Source organism: Bos indicus, chromosome 11 (genome assembly GCF_029378745.1).
Source record: "Bos indicus isolate NIAB-ARS_2022 breed Sahiwal x Tharparkar chromosome 11, NIAB-ARS_B.indTharparkar_mat_pri_1.0, whole genome shotgun sequence".
Classification (NCBI taxonomy): domain Eukaryota; kingdom Metazoa; phylum Chordata; class Mammalia; order Artiodactyla; family Bovidae; genus Bos; species Bos indicus.
In genome coordinates, this window is record NC_091770.1 from 104,376,700 (window position 1) to 104,398,983 (window position 22,284).

The 22,284-nt window shown below is 58.4% G+C and overlaps 1 protein-coding gene across 8 annotated transcripts in view; it reads right to left on the bottom strand.

Moving 5' to 3' along the window:
- The window catches only part of VAV2 (vav guanine nucleotide exchange factor 2), a 186,033-nt gene that overhangs the window by 71,464 nt on the left and 92,285 nt on the right, over window positions 1-22,284 (bottom strand). For all 8 annotated transcript variants that reach the window (XM_070799646.1, XM_070799645.1, XM_070799648.1 and 5 more), the window contains exon 3: window positions 14,163-14,221. In XM_070799646.1, coding sequence (XP_070655747.1) covers window positions 14,163-14,221 — 59 coding nt within the window. The remainder of the gene's footprint in view (window positions 1-14,162; window positions 14,222-22,284) is intronic.

A 22,284-nucleotide genomic window follows, 5' to 3' on the forward strand; every position in this document is an offset into this window, starting at 1 on the left:
CTGGCACCAGGGCTGCAGGGGAGCCTCCCCACCCACACCCACTGCCAAGGCCGCCCGGGGCTCCCAGGCTGGGGGCCACGAAGGCCTGGAAGCGGGAGGAGGAGGGAGCGAGGGAGGCTTCCGGCGGTGAGCTGACCCAGGGACCAGAGCCTACCCTGCGTTCAGAGTCCAGCCTCGCATCAGACAGACGGGGGCTGGAATCAGCCGCACCTTAAGCTTCCTGGCCCGAGTTTGCCCAGGGACCTCAGTGAACATGCCTGTAAAATGGGGGTGCACCGCCTGCCTCTCACACAGAGACACGCGGTGTGGACGTGCCCCGACAGGGCCTGGCACACGAGGAGGAGGAAGCAGGGGTGATGGTGCGTGTGGTCAAGATTCAGGGGCCGGAGGAGGCAGGCCACACGGAGTGGGGCAGAGCCGCTCATGCCCTGCACACTCGGGGGCACGGGGCTCAGGGTGGCTGGGCCAAGCCAGGAGGAGCCGAAGGGCCAGTGGGGCAGGACCAGGGCAGGGCAGTGGGACACAGTGATCGATGGGCTGGCCCAGGGGTCACGACCAGGACCTTAAGCCAAAGTGACCTCAGCGAAGGCAGGTCCAGCAAAGATGTGAGTTGGGGAGGAGGTGCAGCCGGCTCCAGGCGACCGGCGGAGACCCGAGGGGCCCTCCGGAGCCCAGTCAGGCTGTTCTGGCCCTTGTTTCCAGAACCCTAGCGAGGCAGAGGAGAAGGCTGACCTCGGGGCAGGATGGCAGTTTCCCACATCCCACTGTCCGGGGCCAGGGGTGAGGAGGGGCCTGGGGCTGCTGCTGAGAAGGAGGACACAGTTTCTCAGCAGCCGCGAGGCTGAACAGAGGTCTGACTTTCCAGCCCGCTTCTCGGAACAGCAGCCTCTCGCAGCAGAAAGGCCAGTGGGTCTGAGGGCCATCTCCCCCTGCAAGCAGAGCCCAGCCCCTGCAGCCACTTGGCTGTTTTCCTTTCATGACCTCTTGACTTCTTCCAAGGGAATATCTGCTTGGCCTAGGCAGGAAATCCCAGGGACCTGCCAGGTCCCCCCTGGATGGAATGCTCTGGAAACGTCCATCAGGGAACGGGAGGCCACACAGCCAGCAGGGGAGCGTTCCCAGAGCCACATCCCACATGGCCCGCCCCCAGACAGCCTGTCCTCCCAGCCTGCGGCCCAAGGCCTCGGGCAGCTCTGTTCTCACCGGCAGAATCTGCACAGAAAGCTCTCACACTGGTCACTCGGGGACCAGAGCCCCCTCGGCTGGGGGACGGCGCCCAGGCACAGCCTCGCTGGGCAGGGAGAGGTGGTGGGGTTCAGAGACAGGAGCTGGGGCTCAGTGATGGATGGAACAGGCCCAGCTCCGAGGAGGAAGCAGTCCAGGCCAGCAGTCCTACCCAAGACCTCAGAGCCCCCCACCCTGCCCACCGCTCCCCACACAACCTTCCTCCCCACCCCACCCGTCTCGACCGCACAGGGACACCCAGCACGCCCCCTCCCCGCCTCCCTACAGTATCTGCCTGGGCCTCCGCCGCCCAGACCTGTCCACCCTGGCTCTGCTCACTTCTCCTGGTCAGCTGCTTCAAATGCCCCCTCCTCGGGAAGGGGCACAGACCTCTGCCTGTGAGGGCCTCCATCCCTGCCCTGCTTGCCCACCTGCAGGACTGGTCCCCTGGAGCCCAGCCTTGAGAGTGTGGCACACAGTAGGTGCACATGCCCAGGCCACTCTGGGCTCCCGTGGGAACAAGGGCAGGACCGATGCCCACCTCACCCTGGGCAAGGGCCCTGGGGGTCCAGCCTGGCCACTTGGGAGCACAGAGCTGGACTGTAGCCCTTCTGCATGGCGCCAGCGCTGGGTCTGGAGGCGGCCCCGGGGAAGGGAGGACTGGGCTCGGGCCAGCCGTCCAGCCCTGTGGTTGGCTGCTCACCTTGGAGTCAGCAGGGCCGAGGGCTGGGCCAAGCCTCAGGGCTGGGCTCCAGGCCTCGGCTTTCATCGGAATCACCAGGGCCTCAGGGCTGCGCTCCTGGACACCACCCCATCCAAACGCCACGCCCAGACCGCTGCTCAGACTTCTGAGCCGGAGAGACACATGGGGCCTGTGAGTGCCCAACAGCAGTGTCCCCAGCCTCCCGCGGCCACCAACCCCGCCCGGGGCAGGGCCGACGGCAGGCCGCGCCGAGAGCAGCCCGCATCATGACATGGAGGCCAGACCTCCAGGGCTAGGCCGGGGACAGGCCGGCCCCAGTCTCCCTGCCGGTGACCTCACAGCGAAAACGGAGCCCCATCTCTCCCCAGAGTCAGCATGAGGCCTGAGGCTGGTCCCCAGCCCCTGGAGGCCAGCTCTGCTGGGAACTGAAGCCGGAAGGGCTTGGAGACACGCCTGCCCCAGGCCCCAGAACCCTGACCCCCAGCCGACTCCTGCGGGAGGAAGGGAGGGTGGGGTGCCAGTTTTACCCCAACAGGAAGAGACCCTGGGCCAGAGAGGCCCTCTCGAGGCCTCAGTCTCCTCTCCAAGTGGGGCTGATCCTGATCCTCGGGGTCCAGGTGAGCACTGAGTGAGATGAGCCCTGGGGTGGGCTTGGCCCCATGCATGTTGCTGCCGCCAGGATGGCAGGGGCGGGGGCAGGAAGAGGGGCAGCTCCAGAAAAGCCACAGCGCAGCAAGGAACTGCATGCTGTGCTAACCGCGCAACAGCCGTGAGACCAGGGACTCCCAGGAGTCAGCCCACAGCTCGCGTCTCTGCCTTAAAGGTCTGACACTGCAGAGACTGAACAAAACTATGCCCGAAATACAGTAAAACTAAGAGCCTCTTGATGAAGGTGAAAGAGGAGAGTGAAAAAGCTGGCTTAAAACTCAACATTCAAAAAACGAAGATTGTGGCATCCAGGCCCATCACTTCATGGCAAATAGATGGGGAACAGTGGAAACAGTGGCAGACTTTATTTTCTTGGGCTCCAAAGTCACTGCAGATGCTGACATGAAATTAAAAAACACTTGCTCCTCGAAAGAAAAGCTATTACAAACCTAGACAGCATATTAAAAAGCAGAGGTCTGTCCAGTCAAAGCTATGGGTTTTCCAGTGATCATGAATGGATGTGAGAGTTGGACCATAGAGAAAGCTGAGCACCAAAGAATTGATGCTTTCGAACTGTGGTGTTGGAGAAGACTCTTGAGAGTCCCTTGGACTGCAAGGAGATCCAACCAGTTGAGTTCAGTCACTCAGTCGTGTCCAACTCTTCGCAACCCCATGAATCGCAGCACGCCAGGCCTCCCTGTCCATCACCAACTCCCAGAGTTCACTCAGACTCACGTCCATCGAGTCCGTGATGCCATCCAGCCATCTCATCCTCTGTCATCCCCTTCTCCTCCTGCCCCCAATCCCTCCCAGCATCAGAGTCTTTTCCAGTGAGTCAACTCTTCACATGAGGTGGCCAAAGTACTGGAGTTTCAGCTTCAGCATCATTCCCTCCAAAGAAATCCCAGGGCTGATGTCCTTTAGAATGGACTGGTTGGATCTCCTTGCAGTCCAAGGGACTCTCAAGAGTCTTCTCCAACACCACAGTTCAAAAGCATCAATTCTTCGGCACTCAGCCTTCTTCACAGTCCAACTCTCACATCCATACATGACCACAGGAAAAACCATAGCCTTGACTAGACGGACCTTTGTTGGCAAAGGAATGTCTCTGCTTTTGAATATGCTATCTAGGTTGGTCATAACTTTCCTTCCAAGGAGTAAGCGTCTTTTAATTTCATGGCTGCAGTCACCATCTGCAGTGATTTTGGAGCCCAGAAAAATAAAGTCTGACACTGTTTCCACTATTTCCCCATCTATTTCCCATGAAGTGATGGGACCGGATGCCATGATCTTTGTTTTCTAAATGTTGAGCTTTAAGCCAACTTTTTCACTCTCCTCTTTCACTTTCATCAAGAGGCTTTTTAGTTCCTCTTCACTTTCTGCCATAAGGGTGGTGTCATCTGCATCTCTGAGGTTATTGATATTTCCCTCAGCAATCTTGATTCCAGCTTGTGTTTCTTCCAGTCCAGCATTTCTCATGATGTACTCTGCATATAAGTTAAATAAGCAGGGTGACAATATACAGCCTTGACGTACTCCTTTTCCTATTTGGAACCAGTCTGTTGTTCCATGTCCAGTTCTAACTGTTGCTTCCTGACCTGCATACAGATTTCTCAAGAGGCAGGTCAGGTGGTCTGGTATTCCCATCTCTTTCACAATTTTCCACAGTTTCTTGTGATCCACACAGTCAAAGGCTTTGGCATAGTCAATAAAGCAGAAATAGATGTTTTTCTGGAACTCTCTTGCTTTTTCCATGATCCAGCGGATGTTGGCAATTTGATCTCTGGTTCCTCTGCCTTTTCTAAAACCAGCTTGAACATCAGGAAGTTCATGGTTCATGTATTGCAAAGCCTGGTTTGGAGAATTTTGAGCATTACTTTGCTAGCGTGTGAGATGAGTGCAATTGTGCGGTAGTTTGCGCATTCTTTGGCATTGCCCTTCTTTGGGATTGGAATGAAAACTGACCTTTTCCAGTCCTGTGGCCACTGCTGAGTTTTCCAAATGTGCTGGCATATTGAGTGCAGCAGTTTCACAGCATCATCTTTCAGGATTTGAAGTAGCTCAACTGGAATTCCATCACCTCCACTAGCTTTGTTCATAGTGATGCTTTCTAAGGCCCACTTGACTTCACATTGCAGGATGTCTGGCTCTAGGTCAGTGATCACACCATCGTGCTTTTCTGGGTCGTGAATATCTTTTTTGTACAGTTCTTCTGTGTATTCTTGACACCTCTTCTTAATATCTTCTGCTTCTGTTAGGTCCATACCATTTCTGTCCTTTATGGAGCCCATCTTTGCATGAAATGTCCCCTTGGTATCTCTAATCTTCTTGAAGAGATCTCTAGTCTTTCTCATTCTGTTGTTTTCCTCTATTTCTTTGCATTGATCGATGAAAAAGGCTTTCTTATCTCTCCTTGCTATTCTTTGGAACTTTGCATTCAGATGCTTATATCTTTCCTTTTCTCCTTTGCTTTTCGCTTCTCTTCTTTTCACAGCTAGTTGTAAGGCCTTCTCAGACAGCCATTTTGCTTTTTTGCATTTCTTTTTCTTGGGGATGGTCTTGATCCCTGTCTCCTGTACAATGTCACGAACCTCATTCCATAGTTCATCAGGCACTCTGTCTATCAGATCTAGGCCCTTAAATCTATTTCTCACTTCCACTGTATAATCATTAGGGATTTGATTTAGGTCATACCTGAATGGTCTAGTGGTTTTCTGTACTTTCTTCAATTTCAGTCTGAATTTGGCAATAAGGAGTTCATGATCTAAGCCACAGTCAGCTCCTGGTCTTGTTTTTGTTGACTGTATAGAGCTTCTCCATCTTTGGCTGTGAAAAATATAATAAATCTGATTTCGGTGTGGACCATCTGGTGATGTCCATGTATAGAGTCTTCTCTTGTGTTGTTGGAAGAGGGTGTTTGTTATGACCAGTGCATTTTCTTGGCAAAACTCTATTAGCCTTTGCCCTGCTTCATTCCGTATTCCAAGGCCAAATTTGCCTGTTACTCCAGGTGTTTCTTGACTTCCTACTTTTGCATTCCAGTCTCCTATAATGAAAAGGACATCTTTTTTGGGTGTTAGTTCTAAAAGGTCTTGTAGGTCTTCATAGAACCGTTCAACTTCCACTTCTTCAGTTACTGGTTGGGGCATAGACTTGGATTACTGTGATATTGAATGGTTTGCCTTGGAAACAAACAGAGATCATTCTGTCGTTTTTGAGATTGCATCCAAAAACTGCATTATGGACTCTTTTGTTGACCATGAGGCTACTCCATTTCTTCTGAGGGATTCCTGCCTGCAGTAGTAGATATAATGGTCATCTGAGTTAAATTCACCCATTCCAGTCCATTTTAGTTCGCTGATTCCTAGAATGTCGACATTCACTCTTGCCATCTCCTGTTTGACCACTTCCAATTTGCCTTAATTCATGGACCTGACATTCCAGGTTCCTATGCAATATTGCTCTTTACAGCATCGGACCTTGCTTCTATCACCAGTCACATCCACAGCTGGATATTGATTTTGCTTTGGCTCCATGCCTTCATTCTTTCTGGAGTTATTTCTCCACTGATCTCCAGGAGCATATTGGGCACCTACTGACTTGGGGAGTTTCTCTTTCAGTATCCTATCGTTTTGCCTTTTCATACTGTTCATGGGGTTTTCAAGGCAAGAATACTGAAGTGGTTTGCCATTCCCTTCTCCGGTGGACCACATTCTGTCAGATCTCTCTACCATGACCCACCCATCTTGGGTTGCCCCACGGGCATGGCTTAGTTTCATTGAGTTAAACAAGGCTGTGGTCCTAGTGTGTTTATCTCCTCCCGGCCTCCGCCCCTGACCTCGGACTTGGGTAGCTCTTCTCGGCCGTTCCTGTGCCGTCGCAGCCTGGCACTCTCAGCCGCTGCCCCTGACCTCAGACGTGGGGTAACTCCTCTTGGCTGCCCTCTTCGGGCATGGGGTCCTCCCGGCTTCTGTCCCTGACCTCGGACATGGGGTAGCTCCTCTCGGCCGCACTCAGTGCACCGGTCGCAGCCGCCTAGGAGATCCAACCAGTCCGTCTTAAAGGGAATCAACCCTGAATATTCATTGGAAGGACTGATGCTGAAGCTGAAGCTCCAGTACTTTGGCCATGTGATGCAAAGAGCTGACTCATTTGGAAAGACTCTGATGCTGGGAAGGATTGAAGGCAGGAGGAGAAGGGGATGACAGAGGATGAGATGGTAGGATGGCATCACTGACTCAATGGACATGAGTTTGTGCAAACTCTGGGAGTTGGTGATGGACAGGGAGGCCTGGAGTGCGGCAGTCCATGGGGTCACAAAGAGTCAGACACGACTGAGCGACTGAACAACAACAAGTTTACAAGACCCAGAAGATGGAAGACGGGCAGTGGAGGGCAGTGGCTTCCTCCTGCCAGGACCACGGGGGCAGGATGGAGGAGAGCAGCAGGTGGTCACAGGCGTCCTTGCACTCCGTGAGCCAGAAGGGTCTAGCTTGGGCGCCAAATATCAAGCTTGTGAGAATTAAAAACAATTTAAAGCTAAATGAACAAATCCATAAAAATAAAAGCAGGCAGAATGACAACCAACAGGGCATAAACAAGGAATGCTAAGAGAAGCCAGGTGGTTAATTTCAAGAGTCCTCTCTCTCCTATCAAAACACTCCTACAAGTTGCCTGAAAACGCGTGGTATGTGGTGGTGGGCACCCCGGACCCAAGCATGGAGCTGGAGGTGAGGGAGACGGGCAGGCGGCAGGCAGGCCTGGGCCACACAGGCTCACGTGCCAGAGGCTGGACAGGGTGGCGGGCACTCGGAGGGAGCCTGGCGGGGCTCCATGTTGGTTCCCTCCGCCTCTCCCTCAGCACCTGACCTCAGGCCAGCCCTTCAGCCTCTCAGCCTCAGTCTCCCCATCTCTGAAATGGGACACAGCAGCGCCCACTTAGCAGTGTCACATTGGGGGGCAGGGAGAACTCTGGTGGCCAGACATCCCGGCTTCACCGACGGGGCAGAGGCTGCAGGAGCCCGTGGGAGACCTGCTGGGTCTCCCTCCCCGGGCACAACTGCCGCTCTGCTCCAGCAGGATGCCATCCGTCAGCCTGGCTCTGGGGCAAGCGGCACGGAGGGGAGCACCGCCCACCCACACATTCCCCGCGGCAACTCAGCGAGCCTCAGGGGCTGTTCGCTGGCACTGACCATGCTGGCCCATGCTGACCACAGCAGCAGCTGGCGCAGAGGAGGGACTGGACAGAAGAGCCCCACGGTGAGGACAACCCAGCGCCCCAAGACGGGGCGGTCCCTCTATTACCAAAGGCCCTCTTCAGATGTAGCTTCCCTGGTGGCTCAGCTGGCAAAGAATCTGCCTGCAGTGTGGGAGACCTGGGTTTGCTCCCTGGGTTGGGAAGATCGCCTGGAGAAGGGAAAGGCCACCCACTCCAGTGTTCTGGCCTGGAGCATTCCGTGGACTGTAGAGCCCCTGGGGCCGCAGTCGGACACGCCTGAGCGACTTGCACTCTCACTCTTCCGATGATGGGATGGGTGGGCCTCAGACTTGTCCGGGCGCCACCTTCACACTCTGTAACTGGAGGTACCCAAAGCCCCGAAGAACCTTTTGCCGATGATGCTGCGTCTCTGATTGGTTGGCCTGGGCAGCCTCCCTGCCGTGGCGGAGACTCGGGGTGTTCCCTCCCACCGGCCACAGCTGGGAGCAGAGAGCAGGACTGGCCTGGCCCCAGAGCTGGGCAGGGGGTCACATCCCCCACACCACCGGCCACACTGGGGACGTCCATTCTGTTCCAGGGCATTTTTCAATACCCTCAACGTGCCTTCCGCACATGGATAAATCCCAGAGCAAAGCATGACACGATCTCCTTCCCTGTCTCTGAAAACGAGCCGATAGCGTCACACAGCTGCCTGATAAATGTTTCATGGAGGCGCTTGCCGAGAAGGCAGCCTTTGATTGTTTTCCTTGTTAGACAGTGAAGTGATCTTCGCTCCCTCAAGGGGAGGACAGGCCTGGGGGTGGGGGGAGCTGGGGCTCCAGGGCACGTGGACATTTTTACAGCCCCACCACTGAACGCTGTCGGGGACATGGAACCCACCAGTGAGGACGCCCCTGTCCACCTACAGCCCCTGATAACCAAGAGGCAGGTCCCTGAACCCCAAGCTCCCTGCTAGCCACTGGCCTCCGCCTCGGCCTTCAGGCCTTGACCTGCAGGGGCTGTGCGAGGACCAGGTCAGGGGTGGGGTGGGATGTGGCCAGCCTTTAGGAGGGGCAGATTTGCACCCCCACACAGAGGGGACCCGCCTATCTCAGAGCTCACTCCTTGGCAAAACCCACACCCTGGGCTTGAAACAACAGGAATTCATTCTCCCGGGGCTGGGAGGCTAGAAATCCTAGAGCAAGATGCAGGCAGGGCCAGCGAGGTTTTAGAGGAGGAGCCCACCAGACTCGCTCAGCTTCTGGTGGTCTAGACAGTGCTAGGCTTCACAGAATCAGGCTAGTCTCTGCCTCATCTCCCCCTCCCTGCCCCGTCCCCCTCCCTCCCCTGTCCCCCGTCCCGCCCCATCCCTGCGGCACCCCCACCCGGTCCCCATGATCCCTGACCCCTGAGGGGGTGAGTCAGGCCAGACAGGCCTGCCCTTGCCCGCTCCCTCGCGAGGGGGCCCAACCTCACAACGTGCAGCCCCTCTGAGGCACAAGGCGCCCCCCCCCCAACCCAGTGGCAGCCGGTCACCAGCCTCAGATGCCACTTCAGCCCCGAGAGCTTTGAAACAAAACTGACCAGGCCTGATGGCCCCTCCTCCCCCACCCTCACCTCACCTCCTCCAAGGCCTTCCAGACAGGAGTGCCTTCCCTTCCACTCCTCCCTTCTAGAACCTTCTATGGATCTCCCCCCAACCCAGGAAGGATGGGGAACCCTTCAGGCACCACTGTCCCAGCAGGTGGGATCCTCCATTTGGGTGTGACATGCTTGGGAATGACATTCGGGGCAATGGGGAGGGAAGCGGGGTGACTGCAAACACCAAGCCACAGCCACACACCTCAAAGGGATGAAATGTATGTTCTGTGAATTTTACTGCAATTCAGTAAAAAGCCAGAGAGCAGGAGGCTGGGCCAGGTTAGGACCAAGGAGTCAAAGACAGAGGCTTGTCCCGGCTTGCAGGAGCGCTCAGGTCCCCTGAGGACCCAGAGCCGAGCCCACCACGCGGGCCACACAGGGGTGGGTGCAGAGGCCCATGCCCGGGGCCCCACGACGGCCCCGCACTGGATCCTCAGGCCCACGCCCACCTGCCTCCCCAGCACTAGGGCCGCTCTCACAAAAGCGCCTCAAACAGCTTGGGTTTACTACCTTGCGGATCCAGATGTCAGGGATCTACAGTGGGTCTCACGGACTCAGATCAAGGGGTCGGCAGGGCCGGCTCCTTCCAGGGGTGCCAGGGGAGAACCTGACCTTTTCACAGCTTCTAAGAGGACCCGCATTTCCCTGGCCTGTGGCCACACCCCTCCAACCTCCTTCCTCTGACTCTGACCCTCCTGTCTCCTCCTTACGTCTACAGGTGAAATTCCATCTATAAAACCTCACCTGCAGAGAAGCTTTTCCCAGTCTAGACACAGGGTCTAGGGGCTAGGAGGAGGGTACATCTTTTGGGGGGTCACCTTTCAGCCGGCAGCCCGCGGGTGCTCACAGGGTGTCCGGGGCAGCACGAATCACTCTGCACAGGGCACAGGCTCACAGCAACCTTGGGCGGCAGGGGGACGCTTCCCCGGCCACAGAAGAAGAGCCAGAGGGTCCAAGAATATCCCTGCCTAAGACCACTCAGCAAGCAGGCAGCTGAGAGATGAGACCTCCAAGGGCTGAGGGCGCCGTGGTCTCACCGTTCAATTTCAGGCCCAGAGAGGGTCCGCCCTTTGCCATCTCCTCCTTCCCAGGCATTCAGAGCCGTGATGACCCCCTGACAGGACATCCTTCAATCTGGAGGGCCAGCTCCAGCTGTGACAAGGACCCCCATCCCCACACACTGGGCTGAATGACCCCCATGGACTTCCCCACCATCACTGCTGGTCTCCCAGCCGGCACCGGGGTGCGGTGCTTAGATTAAGTCTCCTATTTATCACAACTGGGGCTTCTGTGGAAGATCAGCACACGGAGCAAGGGTGGTGAAAATGGTCATTTTTTAAAGGAGCGCGTTGGGCTCCTCTCCAGCCACCAGAGAAGCGCGGGAGAGATTCGTTAGGGCTGTGGGCTTGGTCTGCGGGTTTTCAAAACAGAGGAGTCTAGCTAGAGGAACCTCTCTTGCTAATTACCGACACCATGAAATACTCTCAAGCGAGCAGCACAGTCAGGGTTCTGCGTGAGTGTGGCTCCAGGCTGTCACATCGCCTGTGAAACCCTCGGCCTGCGTGGAGCTGCTCAAACTCGTCCGCTCGGGAGCGGCCGGAGCCCACCTCCCAGGCCCAGGGAGGGTGAGCTGTGGGGCGTGCCGGAGGGCCTGTCCCCGGGCACTGCGAAGGGAAAGGATCCCGGGAAAGTTCTGGACTGGGGCTCAGACAGGGAGGGAGAAACACGGGTGAGACGGAGCCAGCGGCACATTCAGTGATCAGGGCGAGGGGGAGACGCAGGCGAGCCGGACAGCGCTTCCCGCAAAGGCGCTGCTCCGGTCAGCAGGTCCCGTCCCCGCCTCTGGTCCGCAAACACCTTCCCAGCCCCCTCACTTCCTCCCCCACGTGCAATAAAGGGTTAATGCAGCCGCCCTAGGCTGCCCACACCCTGTGTGTCCACAGAAGCTCTGGCCTGGCTCCCGAAAGGGACCTCTGAGCCCCTGGGACAACCTGCTGATTAAAGCATCTCTGCCTACCTGGGCGGGGTGGGGGAAGCGCCCAGGCCAGGCCAGAGGGTCTGTGAAATGATGGGGTTTATGGGGGACCACAAGCCCACAGTATCAGCTGGACCTCTCCAGGGGCTGGAAGCTAAGTTCACCCGCACAGGCCAGTCAGCTGTGTCTACACGACTCACACCCAATGAGAACCAGGGCACCAAAGCTCAGGGGGCCTCCCTGGCTGGCAACTCCCATCTGTGACGTCACACATCATCCTGGGGGAGTTCAGCGCTGTCCGTGCAAGTCCTCGGGGCGAGGAGGCCCAGAAGTCTGTGCCTCGTCTCTCCTGGGCTCCAGTCTATGCGCCTTTTCCACCTGCTGACCTGGACCTGCCTCCTTTCGCTGTAATCGACCAGAACCCTGAGGACAGCGGCTTAGCTGAGTCCTGTGAGTCATCAGGCCCAAAGGGGCCCTGACAGGCCCTGTGACGTCATTACAGCAAACTGGGATACGTACTGAGCCCTCCTGCGGGCCAACACCGACCTCGGGGTTCAGCCTCACCTGAATGAACCCTGAGACATCCCCTGGGTTTACCCCACTCCCACCAGCTCCGCGAGAAGCTGCCCACATGAGGCGCATAGCCCACCAGACTGGAGCCGGCTCTCAGCCGCTCCGCAAGCTAGACCGTCGCTCTCTGGTCACTGTCGCCCTAGGGGCTGGGGTCTTCATTCCCCATCCAGGCGGCCACTGTGCCCACATGCTGCCCGGAAGTGAGAGGGAAGAAGGTGCATTTCAAAATCCACGGGCCAGCCTCGGAGAGCTGGCCGCCACCCAGCGCAGGAGCGGCCAGGGAGGCACCTGTGTCGTGGGGCAGGGGCCCTGGGACTGCAGGGTCGGAGGGGTCAGGGGAGATGGGGACATGGAGCTGAGAAGGCCAGGGCGCCGCCCGGCCCCCCAGGGACCTCCACACTGATCAGAGGTCACCTGTTCGCTCTCAGGCCCCTCACCACTTTCTAAGCCACCAGCAGACTCCCTGGCCAGCTGTCAGCCCCAGGGAAACTGAGGCTCCGGGAGCCAACAGACAGGGCAGTCGTGGCCTCGGCCACGGGCCTCTTGCCCTCCAGTGCAGGGCATGGGGAGCCTGACACTGCGCTCAGCCCACCACGGGACCTCGTCCACCCCAGGAGCACCCCTGGACTCCCCGACACCAGGCCCCCGACCAGGAGGATGTTTATGAGATGGGGAGAAAAGATCACACTCTCGAGTTATGTGCCAAAGCAGATAAAATGACTTCTGTGGCACGAACTCCATTCCTGCCTACACACATGCGCAGACACAGACACAGGTGGAGGACATGCCGGAACGGGGCGGCGGCACCTGGAATGCAGCCTGTCATCCGGCTAGTGGGGCAAAGAACGGACGACCGTTTCTGGGAAAAAACCAACAAGAAAACACACGAACTGTCTGTGTATCCAGCAATGACTCACTTTTTAAAACTAACCATTTTTAAGCAGTCCCGGGTACAGACAAAAGCTACACTCAAAACCAGCCCACGCAGCTGGGGGCCTCACAGGCAGAGCGGTGTTCCAGAACGTGGGCCAGGAGGTGGTACAGGGGTTTCATCCTAACGTTATGCTTTACACCCTAAACGTGTTACAAATATTCTCGAACACGTGTTTAATAGCGGTGCAACATTTTTAAACAGCCTGTCCCTCATCTGACATTTGAAAAAAATCCTCAATTCAGTGAAACTTCTGAGTCTTTGAAGAACCCAACAGGAAAAGAGGTTCTGGGGGGGTTCCCCAATATTTGCCTCTGTTCCCATGACTCTCTGGACCTGGGCAAACAGCTGCACTAAGAGGCCCGTTGCAGTGGGCATCCTGGTTTTGGGACCCCCAGTCTACGAGCGTGCAGGGACCCCCATGACAACACCAGCGGGGAGCCCTCCAGAGTTGAACCACTCTCAGAAGGTCACCTGTACCCGCCCAGGTGAGACCCCCAGTCTCTGTATCCTCAGAAGGAGTCATCTCTGCCTTCCGAAACCTCTCTCTCCCACCCCGCTGGCCCATGACCCAGAGACACCGGGGGAGGCAGGTCCCAGGCTTGAACCCCACTGGGTGTGGAAGCTGGTCTCCCTGACCCCGATCTGAGGGTCAGAATCTGCAACGACCAGGTCTCACCGGGGGCTGCCCTCCCCTGTCCCCTGTGGCCGGTATGCCCCCATCCCCACAGACGCCTCCGCCCCCTCAGTCCCAGGGTCCCCCACCCCCCAACATCCATGTGTCAGAGATCAGACCCCAGCGCCATGGAATTCTCTGCAAATCCAAGCAAGATTAAAGCCAAGGTTGGGGAGATTCCTGCCGGGGTGGGGGCCACAGCCGCAGGCAGGCCCCCTGGCTCAGCCCCATCTCCACACACAAACACCGCCACTTCATTGGAGGCAAAACCCAGGTCTGACGTGTGGAGAGGGCATTTAGGTAGGCGATGATCTGTGAAAGGATTAATTTGCTGATCTTATTACCTAAATCGAAAGAGATTTTGCAGCCATCAGTAACAGGCGTGCAAGATGTCCCGGGTGTGAGCTAAAGTCTCGCTCCTCCTCCCCGCCCCTTCCAGCTGCCGCCAACAGGCAACCCGACAACATGCTGAAAATTCATGAGAAAGACCCGGGCCGAGGGTATCTGTTCAAGACTCCAGGATCTGTGACAAGGCACACGGGAGGCGGACGAAGACGAAGAGGTGGGCGCCCTGCCGCGCTCCGCGAAGCTCACCTGATGCCTTTGTTCTGAGCCAAGCTGTGCAGGGAGAGTCTTGACACGGCGGAGATGACCTGCGAGGGGGAGACGAGAAGACGCATCTGTAATTTCATGAGAAAGCCGGAAGTTGTCACAGTACGGTAACGAAGTGTTTTGTAGATGTCGAGAACGGTTACTAAAGCACTTCTCATTTCAGGGAAAAAAAATAACAAAAAAGCAGAGCAAAAGATTTTTTTAGGCAAGACACCTGCTCTGCATTTGTTGTGCAGGGCGCGTCGTTTCGGGGCACTAATATTTGCTGAGGGCCATGTGCGCCCGGCGCCCGCCCCAGAGCCCAGGCCTGGGCTCACAGCCCCCGCCATCTCCTGCCCATCGGCCACTCGCTGAGTCCCGCTCTCCTCTCCCCCAGGAGACGGTCTGCCCCATTGGGGCCACCGCAGGTGTGCACACACATCACGACCACACAGGGCTCCCCCCAGGCTCCTGCTCTGGAAGGCACCATGTGATTTAATAATAACTCCTGTCATGGTGGGTGCTGACCCATTTCACAGGTGGGGAGATAGAGACCCAGAGACGTCAAGTGACTTGCCCAAAGTCACACAGCAGCCTGGAGCGCAGCACAGGTGCACACATCCCAGCGGAGAGCTCCGTTCCCTCCCGGCCCCTCCAATCTTTCCATATGGACCATTTAAACAGATGCCCAGCTAGCGAGGGGGTCAGGGTGTAGAGGGAAAACAAAGAGCCCCAGGTTCAGATTGCACAAGGGGATCCCAGGAGGCTCTCCCCGGATGGACAGATGTGTCAAAATCCTGGGGTCCCTGCCCCAGCCCAGTCCTCCCCTGTAACCAGCCCCCTCCAGACAACAGGACCCACCTGGCTCCCAGCCTCAGTGGCCTCAACACGGCCAGTCCACAGACCTTCAGATGACCGGGGCAAGTAAGGATGAGACTCCACAGATGGTCACAGGGAAATGGGGGCCAGGTGAGAGCACGGCTGACCCTGAACACAGAGCATTACACGCTCGAGCGTGACTCGCGGGTCACACAAGCTGCTCACGATTCCCAGCGGGACTGACGTGGAACGTGCTGAGAGAGACCACGCACCACGGAGGCAGAGACAGGCCTCGACTCTGAGAGCCCCCTGCGTGTGCACGGGTGTGTGTGTGTGCGTGTGTGCCCCCGCATACGTGCATCTGAGGTCAGGGGATGTGAACATGGCCTGTGATGACCACTGGCTACATTCACAGACACCCTCTGCTGGGCGCCGATGCCCAGAAACTGAGCCCAATGAGCCTTTCACCTGCGTCATCCGGTGAATCCTCACACCCCTACGAGGCCGGCTGTGTACACCTGGGACTCGGGAAGCCCGAGGCCAGGTCACCTCCCCAGAGCCCCCGACCCGGGTCACACGCCTCAGACCTCCTGTGAGGCGGCTCTCCGTCCAGCGGCGGTTTTTTAGAAGTGGGGAGAGAGCCCTACACTGTACAGAAGGGCCCTTTCTCAGCTGGCGAGACGGCGGATTCGGCCAACAAGCCGCGCGCTGTGCGCTGACTTCCGGGAGGAGTTCTGTTTCAGGGGCCAGTTCGCACGGAAGTCATGAATCCGAGGAGCAACAGGGCTCCTCTGTGCCTTCTCAGACAGGACTCAATGGGCCGACTGTGCAGCTGGCCCAGCCAGGGGCCCCCGCACTTGTGTGCGCCAAGAGGCCTTTCACAAATAACGAGCGACTTGGCTTCTGCTGTTATTCTTGGCTTTTAAGGGCTCTAAATATTTAGGAAGAACAAAAATTAAAGCAATATTGGTGGTGTCCTTACAGTCAGGAGACAGAATGCTGAAAGTGTTGGGGCCCAAGGGTTTGGCAACTGGAGGGCACACACCGCCCCCTCCTACACCTACCGTGGCAGACATCATCGGTCAACTGCTGCACTCCTCCACCCTGAGCCAGACACAACTCAGGATCCTGCCTGCAGAGTCCAAGCAAGACACCAGCAACGGGTCGGCATCGGCTCAGAACACGAAGCCTGTCTGCTGACCTGGGGTCGGGGCCGCATCTCGTACGGTAGAGCCCAGGACAGCGGGGAGCTGCCACAGAAGAGCGAACCGAGGCCAGGAGACGGGTCCCTGTGTCCGTGGGTCCTCAGTCTCGGTGGACAACGCGGCTTCTGCAGCTGCCGTGACCACAGCAAGCCTTGGCCCGAGCTCTCAGCCGCTCTGCTCCAGGCTGGAGCCTGTCACTAGCGGTTAGTGAAGGGCTCTGGATTCCGGTCGCCAGACGGGGCCAGCTCCTTAAACGGGGTTGACCGTCCCAGCTCTGCCCAAGGGCCCTGTCCCTTGCTGGTCTGTCCTGCACGTCTGTGCAGAAAGGGAAATCTCAGGTCTCACCTGGGGGGGCCTGGCTCAGTGACCCGGGGCCCAGGGCAGGAGCTCCGGGGAGCAGACCCCTGAGAGCCGCGGGGTCAGATGAGGGGAGGGGCCCCCAGGTGTCGCGAAGCACCCTAGTGGCTCCCGGAGGCAAATCTGGCTGGTGCCTTCCCCAGAGGCATCCCTCTCCCATGATGATCAAAAAACTCCCGGCTCACAGTCCCTGCCAGCTCCCCTAAAAACATAAATGTCAAAGGATGACATTTCCCCACCTTCCATCTCCCCTTCTCGTCTGCATCCCTGATAACGAGTGAAAAGACGCACAGCTGCTCGTCCTGCCCTCTCCCTCCCTCCCTCCACACAAAAGGCTCAGACTCCTGGGCTCAGGGACCCACCAGCAGCTCCCGCGGGGCCCACGGAGCCTCAGCCCTGGGCGAGCAGAGGAACGTGTGTGCAGAGGCCCGGCAGGGAATCAGCGGGAGCAGGGTGTGTGCCCAGGGGGACCAGTCGTGCCGAGAGCGGACAGCTGCACGGCCAGCTCCCCAAAGCCACGGGTGTCTGTGCTGTTCACTCGCGTCTACCTCCCGCCTTGCCGTGGCCTGCGGTGTTTCAGCCCCTTTCCTTGGTGAAGGAATGGCTGTGCCAGTGGAGCCCGGGGCCTGAGGCCTGGACCCTGGATGGCAGTCTCGCTGGGCCCCACCAGGCGTGGACTGCTCAGACCCCGAGGCGGCGCCCTGCCAGCCTGCATCCGGGCAAACAGACTGCCAGATACCGCTGGCCAGTCGGCTTCCTCGCGTTCACGGGAGGAGCTTTAGAATGGAGGCTCCCAGGCTCAGCCCAGAGGGTGGTCGCTCCTCCTCAGAAGGTGCCCCCCGCGGAGTAGACGTGGGACGAGGTGGGGGCGGGGACCGGAGTGGTCTGGGATGCAGTCAGATGGCCTGCTGGTAGGGAACAGCCTGCACTGTCCTGGGTTCACATCCGGCCACTGGCCTCAGTCTGCCCGCCTGTGAAACGGGGACGAGCGCACCCCTCCCATGAGACTGCTGGTCTCGCTGGAACGGGTGCCAGGCGTCTGGCCTGCAGCAGGTGCTCACGGACGCCTGCAGCAGCGCGTCTGCACGACCGGGGTCGAGGAGATCCACGAGGTGATTCAGGGTTGACTCACCCCCTCCACCTACTTGGGCTTCCCGGGTGGCTCAGCAGTAATGCATCTGCCTGCAGTGCAGGAGATGCAGGTTCGGTCGCTGGGTCGGGAAGATCCCCTGGAGGAGGGCATGGCAACCCACTCCAGTATTCTTGTCTGGAGAATCCCGTGGACAGAGGAGCCAGGAGGGCTACAGTCCATGGGGTTGCAAAGAGTCAGATGTGACTGAAGAGACTTAGCACACACACAAGAACCCTGCCCTCACTCGGACGGAAACACAGAAGAGGGGAAAGGTCTGGTCCAGCCTCGAGGCTCACAACTTTGTCATGACTTCAAAAGAGAAGTTCAGGATGAGGGCTGAAAAGGCAGAGACCGAAGGCCAAGGGAGGGACAGACAGACAGCGGGTGGGGACTCTGCCTTTCAAAGGCAGCATCGCTCAGAGGCCTCCAGGGGAGACAAGGTGGCAGGCCTGCACTCCGCAGCCCCTTGCCAAAGCCTCTGTTGAAACCTGGGGAAAAGCAGTCAGACAGCAGCCTTGCAGGCTGGGCCCTGAGCGGGCAGAGTCAGCTGCAGGCTGCCCAGCTTGCCAGCCCTCCTCTGCTTGGGTCCCTGGGCTGCAGCAGTCAGCTTCCTGGTGGGGCAAGGGCTCTAACTCAGGGAAGGACTCACCTCCTACCTCTCCAGGGCAGGGTTTCGAACTGCAGGTGCTGACCTGCCGGTGAGGCATAAACTCAGACAGGTCCCAAGGGCATTTTTTTCACTGAAATAGGATGAGATAGGAACAGACAAGACAAGACAGACAATATCGGAAAAGAGAAGTAAAATACCATCTCATGGACGTTATTTTCAGTCTAGAGGACACGAGTGACTTAGCTTTCCTGACTTATTCACTCATCGAACATTCAATGCGCCCTGCCAAGTGCCAGCCCCGGGCCTTCTGGGCACGTCGTAACAGAGGATGGATCAGGTTCAGGGACATTTTCAGAGCTCCAAGAGCCCCAGGAGGCTCCCTCCAAGGAGATGGGGTGGACCAAAATTGTGCCCCCATTTTACAGACAGGAACCGAGGCCCAGGGACCCACAAACTCGCTCAAGGTCATACTGCAGCAGCCATCACATCTGACCTTCAAAACAGGCTCCGAGCTGCCTCTTCACAGACAGAAAAACTGCAGTTCACCGAGTTCATATGATGGCCTAAGACTGGTGACTGCAGGGATGCTTGAAGAATGTTTTGGGATGTGGATGAGTGGATAAGCAGAGAGGTGGGTGGGTGGGTGGATGGTGTGTGGTTGGAGGGAAGGACGGATGGACAGATGGGTGGATGGACAGACAGGATCAACAGCAAAGGTTCCGATGAGAACCTGCCTCCCAATCCTACATCTTAACTATAAGAACTTGAGCTATCATCTATCAAGCCCTTACTAAGTGCCACGCGATACGCTATGATGAACATGACGCAAACATGGTTCCTGCACGTAATATCTCTCCCCCACTCTCCACACTTCAGACACAGACACTGGGGTCTCGAGAGAACAAGGTCTGTGCTGGCCGCTGCCGTGCTCCCATCACGGGAGCCAGCAGTGGGCAACGAAACCCCGAGCTCCTCTTCCAGGCCCCCTGCACGTCTCCCAGCCTCTCCCGCAGTTACTGAGGTCCACCTGATGGGAGCAGACCTCCCGGGCGCTACTCTCAGGCACGGTTCACAAAGCTTCCCTGCTTCTGGGGTGACCTCGAAAGCCTCAGGTTAAAGGGATTAAAGGAGGCAAAGCCGCCAGCACACTGGCTCCCACAAGGCCTGCGCGACACAAGAGGCCACGCACGCACGTGTGTGCGCACGCACGGCACACCGGGCCGTCCCTGAATGGTCCCCCGTCTCCGGTGGAAGCCGGCCCAGCCCAGGTGCCGCCTGCCGACACCGCTGTCACCAGGCGGCGCGCCACTCTGCCCTGGGCTCCACGGCACCGGGCTCTCGAGTTGCGGGATCTCAGTTCCCAACCAGGGCCTGAACCCACAGCCCTGAACTGCAAGGCGGATCCTCAAGCACCGGGCCAGCAAGTCCCTGCCCTGCAACTCAGGACGCGAGCCGAGGACCCCACAGAGATGATCCAGAGGAAGGATGGGCAGGGACTTTAAAAGGGCTGACTGCCCAGTCGCTGGTCGGCTGGCGAGTGGGCGGGTCCGTCAGCCCCGCGTGGTCAGCGGGGCGCCCTGCCGTTCTGAGGAATCACTAAGCAGGAACGGCACAGACCAGGAAGACCCCCTTATCAGCCAGGACCAGGCATCGCAGGCACACAGCAGTGCCTCGGAGCCAAACGGAGCCAAACGGCCAAGATGATCGAGCTCATTTAAATACGTTGCCCCGGAAACTGTCTATCTGCGGGGGAAATCTACAGCCAACACGGCTGCATATTCAGAAGCAAATTATTATAAATAGCGTTCTCCGGCTCAGCCGGCATTGACCTGCTTTTTCTCTTTTTGCGTTGAAAGCAAGGTCAGAGACATTGGTGCCCCTGCCTTCAGATCACGATCGGCGGCGAGGAGGGACTCATGATGGACCATCGGCGCCCACGCCCCGTGTACAAACTCTGCCTCCAACAGGCCGGGAAACAAAAGCGGGTGGGGAACGCGGTCATCTCAGCCACCGCCTTCGGGACGGCAGCACCCGGGGGCCCTACAGATGGGGTCTTCCTTCAAGGGAGCCAGAAGGAGGCTGGGAGATGGGAGGGGGCCGGACTCCAGGCCCCAAGACAGCGAAACAGCAAACCCACTCGTGGGGCCAGGTGACCGGTGGCAAGGGAGGGCGGTCTGGTTGTCCTTAGGGGGTCGGAGCTTCAGAGTGACTTAGGAGGAACAAAAAAGGCTAACCAGAAAGAAAAGTCTATCAGCATCTCGGAACTGGACACTGCTTTGTCCTGCCCTTGAACCGAGCTTCCAGTGAGACTTGAAACCACTCCCCACATCTAGCTTCCTCGTTTGGTGGGTCCAGATCAAGAAAAGACGCTCAAATGCAGGGAGAAGACACCACCCTGAGCCTCAGGACCAGCAGCAAGAGTCTCCACGCCTCGGGCTCTGCAGGTGCTGACGTCTGTGACAGGGACAGACAGAGGGCTGAATGCCGACCTGCGGGACCCCCGAGCCGGGCGCCCTACGGGGCCTGAGCCGGTGGCCTCGCAGGGCCCTGCCCGCGGCGCACCTCCAGGGCAGTCAGCACCTGCATGCCTCGGTCCCTCCGTGCGTGGACCCTGCCGTCTCCACAGCCACCCGCCAGAGGGGCTGCTCGTCTCTGCAAGATGAGGAAGCTGAAGCCCAGAGGGTATGTTGACGTGACTGAGGCCTCACCGCTGGGGTCAGGGACCACGCCGGAGTCGGGCTCCCAAAACATACAGGAGGCCCCGCAAAAGCAGGGACACCAAGCGTCTGTCCTCGCCGCCTCCCGGGCCAGGAGAAAGCCCTAGCCCCTGCTCACCCCGGGCGGGTGGTCACGGGGGACAGGCTGGCTCCGCTGCCTGCTCTGTCCTTCCCCAACCGTCCGCCCCACCCGCCAGGCCCCAGTTTCCTCCTGGGAATGCGACCTGGTTACCCTAAGGGCTCGGAGCACGTCTATGAGGCCTCGGCACACACCGCACAGACAGAGGAGGGGCTGAGCAGAAGCCCCCAGGGACGCCACAGCCGGGAATAGCCCGGGGCCAGGAGCATGGAGAGGCGAACCGCCCGGGGCCCTGGAGACCAGCTGACCGCCACACTGAGCCCAAAAGGGGCAGGGGGCAGGGGGCAGGCGCCCCGCATACCGCCCCGTGTCTGCGGCCCCCAACACCCACTCCTTCTTTGTGTCTCTGAGGCCACACGGGGTGGGAGCTGAGGCTTACTATCCCCTCCGTCCTGACACTGTAGGAAGAGCTGCAAGAGGAGGGCTGAGAGGCAGACCCTGCTCCCTGGTGCCATCCCCTCCCGGCCGCCCCAGCCAGCAGGGAGGGTGCCAGCCCAGCCCCGGCACCTCGAGGAGAAGCAGTCCCAGGACCAGTCAAGGCAAGAGAGGCCAGGGGCAGCGCTCCGTACGCCTGGGAGCCAGGAGAGAAGAGGCTGGGAGGGAAGCTCGATCCAGGTGCCCTCATGGGGCACAAGGCGCCGGGAGAGGGTGGAGCACCCAGAGCCCCCATCGCAGGATCCCTGCCATAGGCAGTGTCCGTCCAGGGGCCCCGGGCACTGACCATCTGTGGTCCCTGATCCACAACATCGGGGCACGGGACTGGGAGGAGGACCGGGACGGAACTTGAACTAGAGCTCTTCCCGACCAGGAAGGTTTGCAGGAATCAGCCAGGAAACCGCAAGTCCGTAGCAGAAGGAGCTTAGCAACCGTCTGGTCCAGAGTCTTCACTCTGCAGACGGGAAACCTAAACCCCGGCTTGGGAGACACAAGCGATCGGCAAAGGCCGCCCAGGACCCTCCAGGCAGACACAGCGCAGGAAGCAGGGATCCCGTTTGGAGTGCAAGGCCCTGGCCTGATTGGCCTCGTGACAACCATTGCGGATATGTGTCCAGCCTGCCCCGGCCAAGTCTTTTCGAGGCTTATTTCTATTTAACGATTTAAACTCCCCCTCCTCCTCCTCACTACATCCACCAGGAGACACTTCTG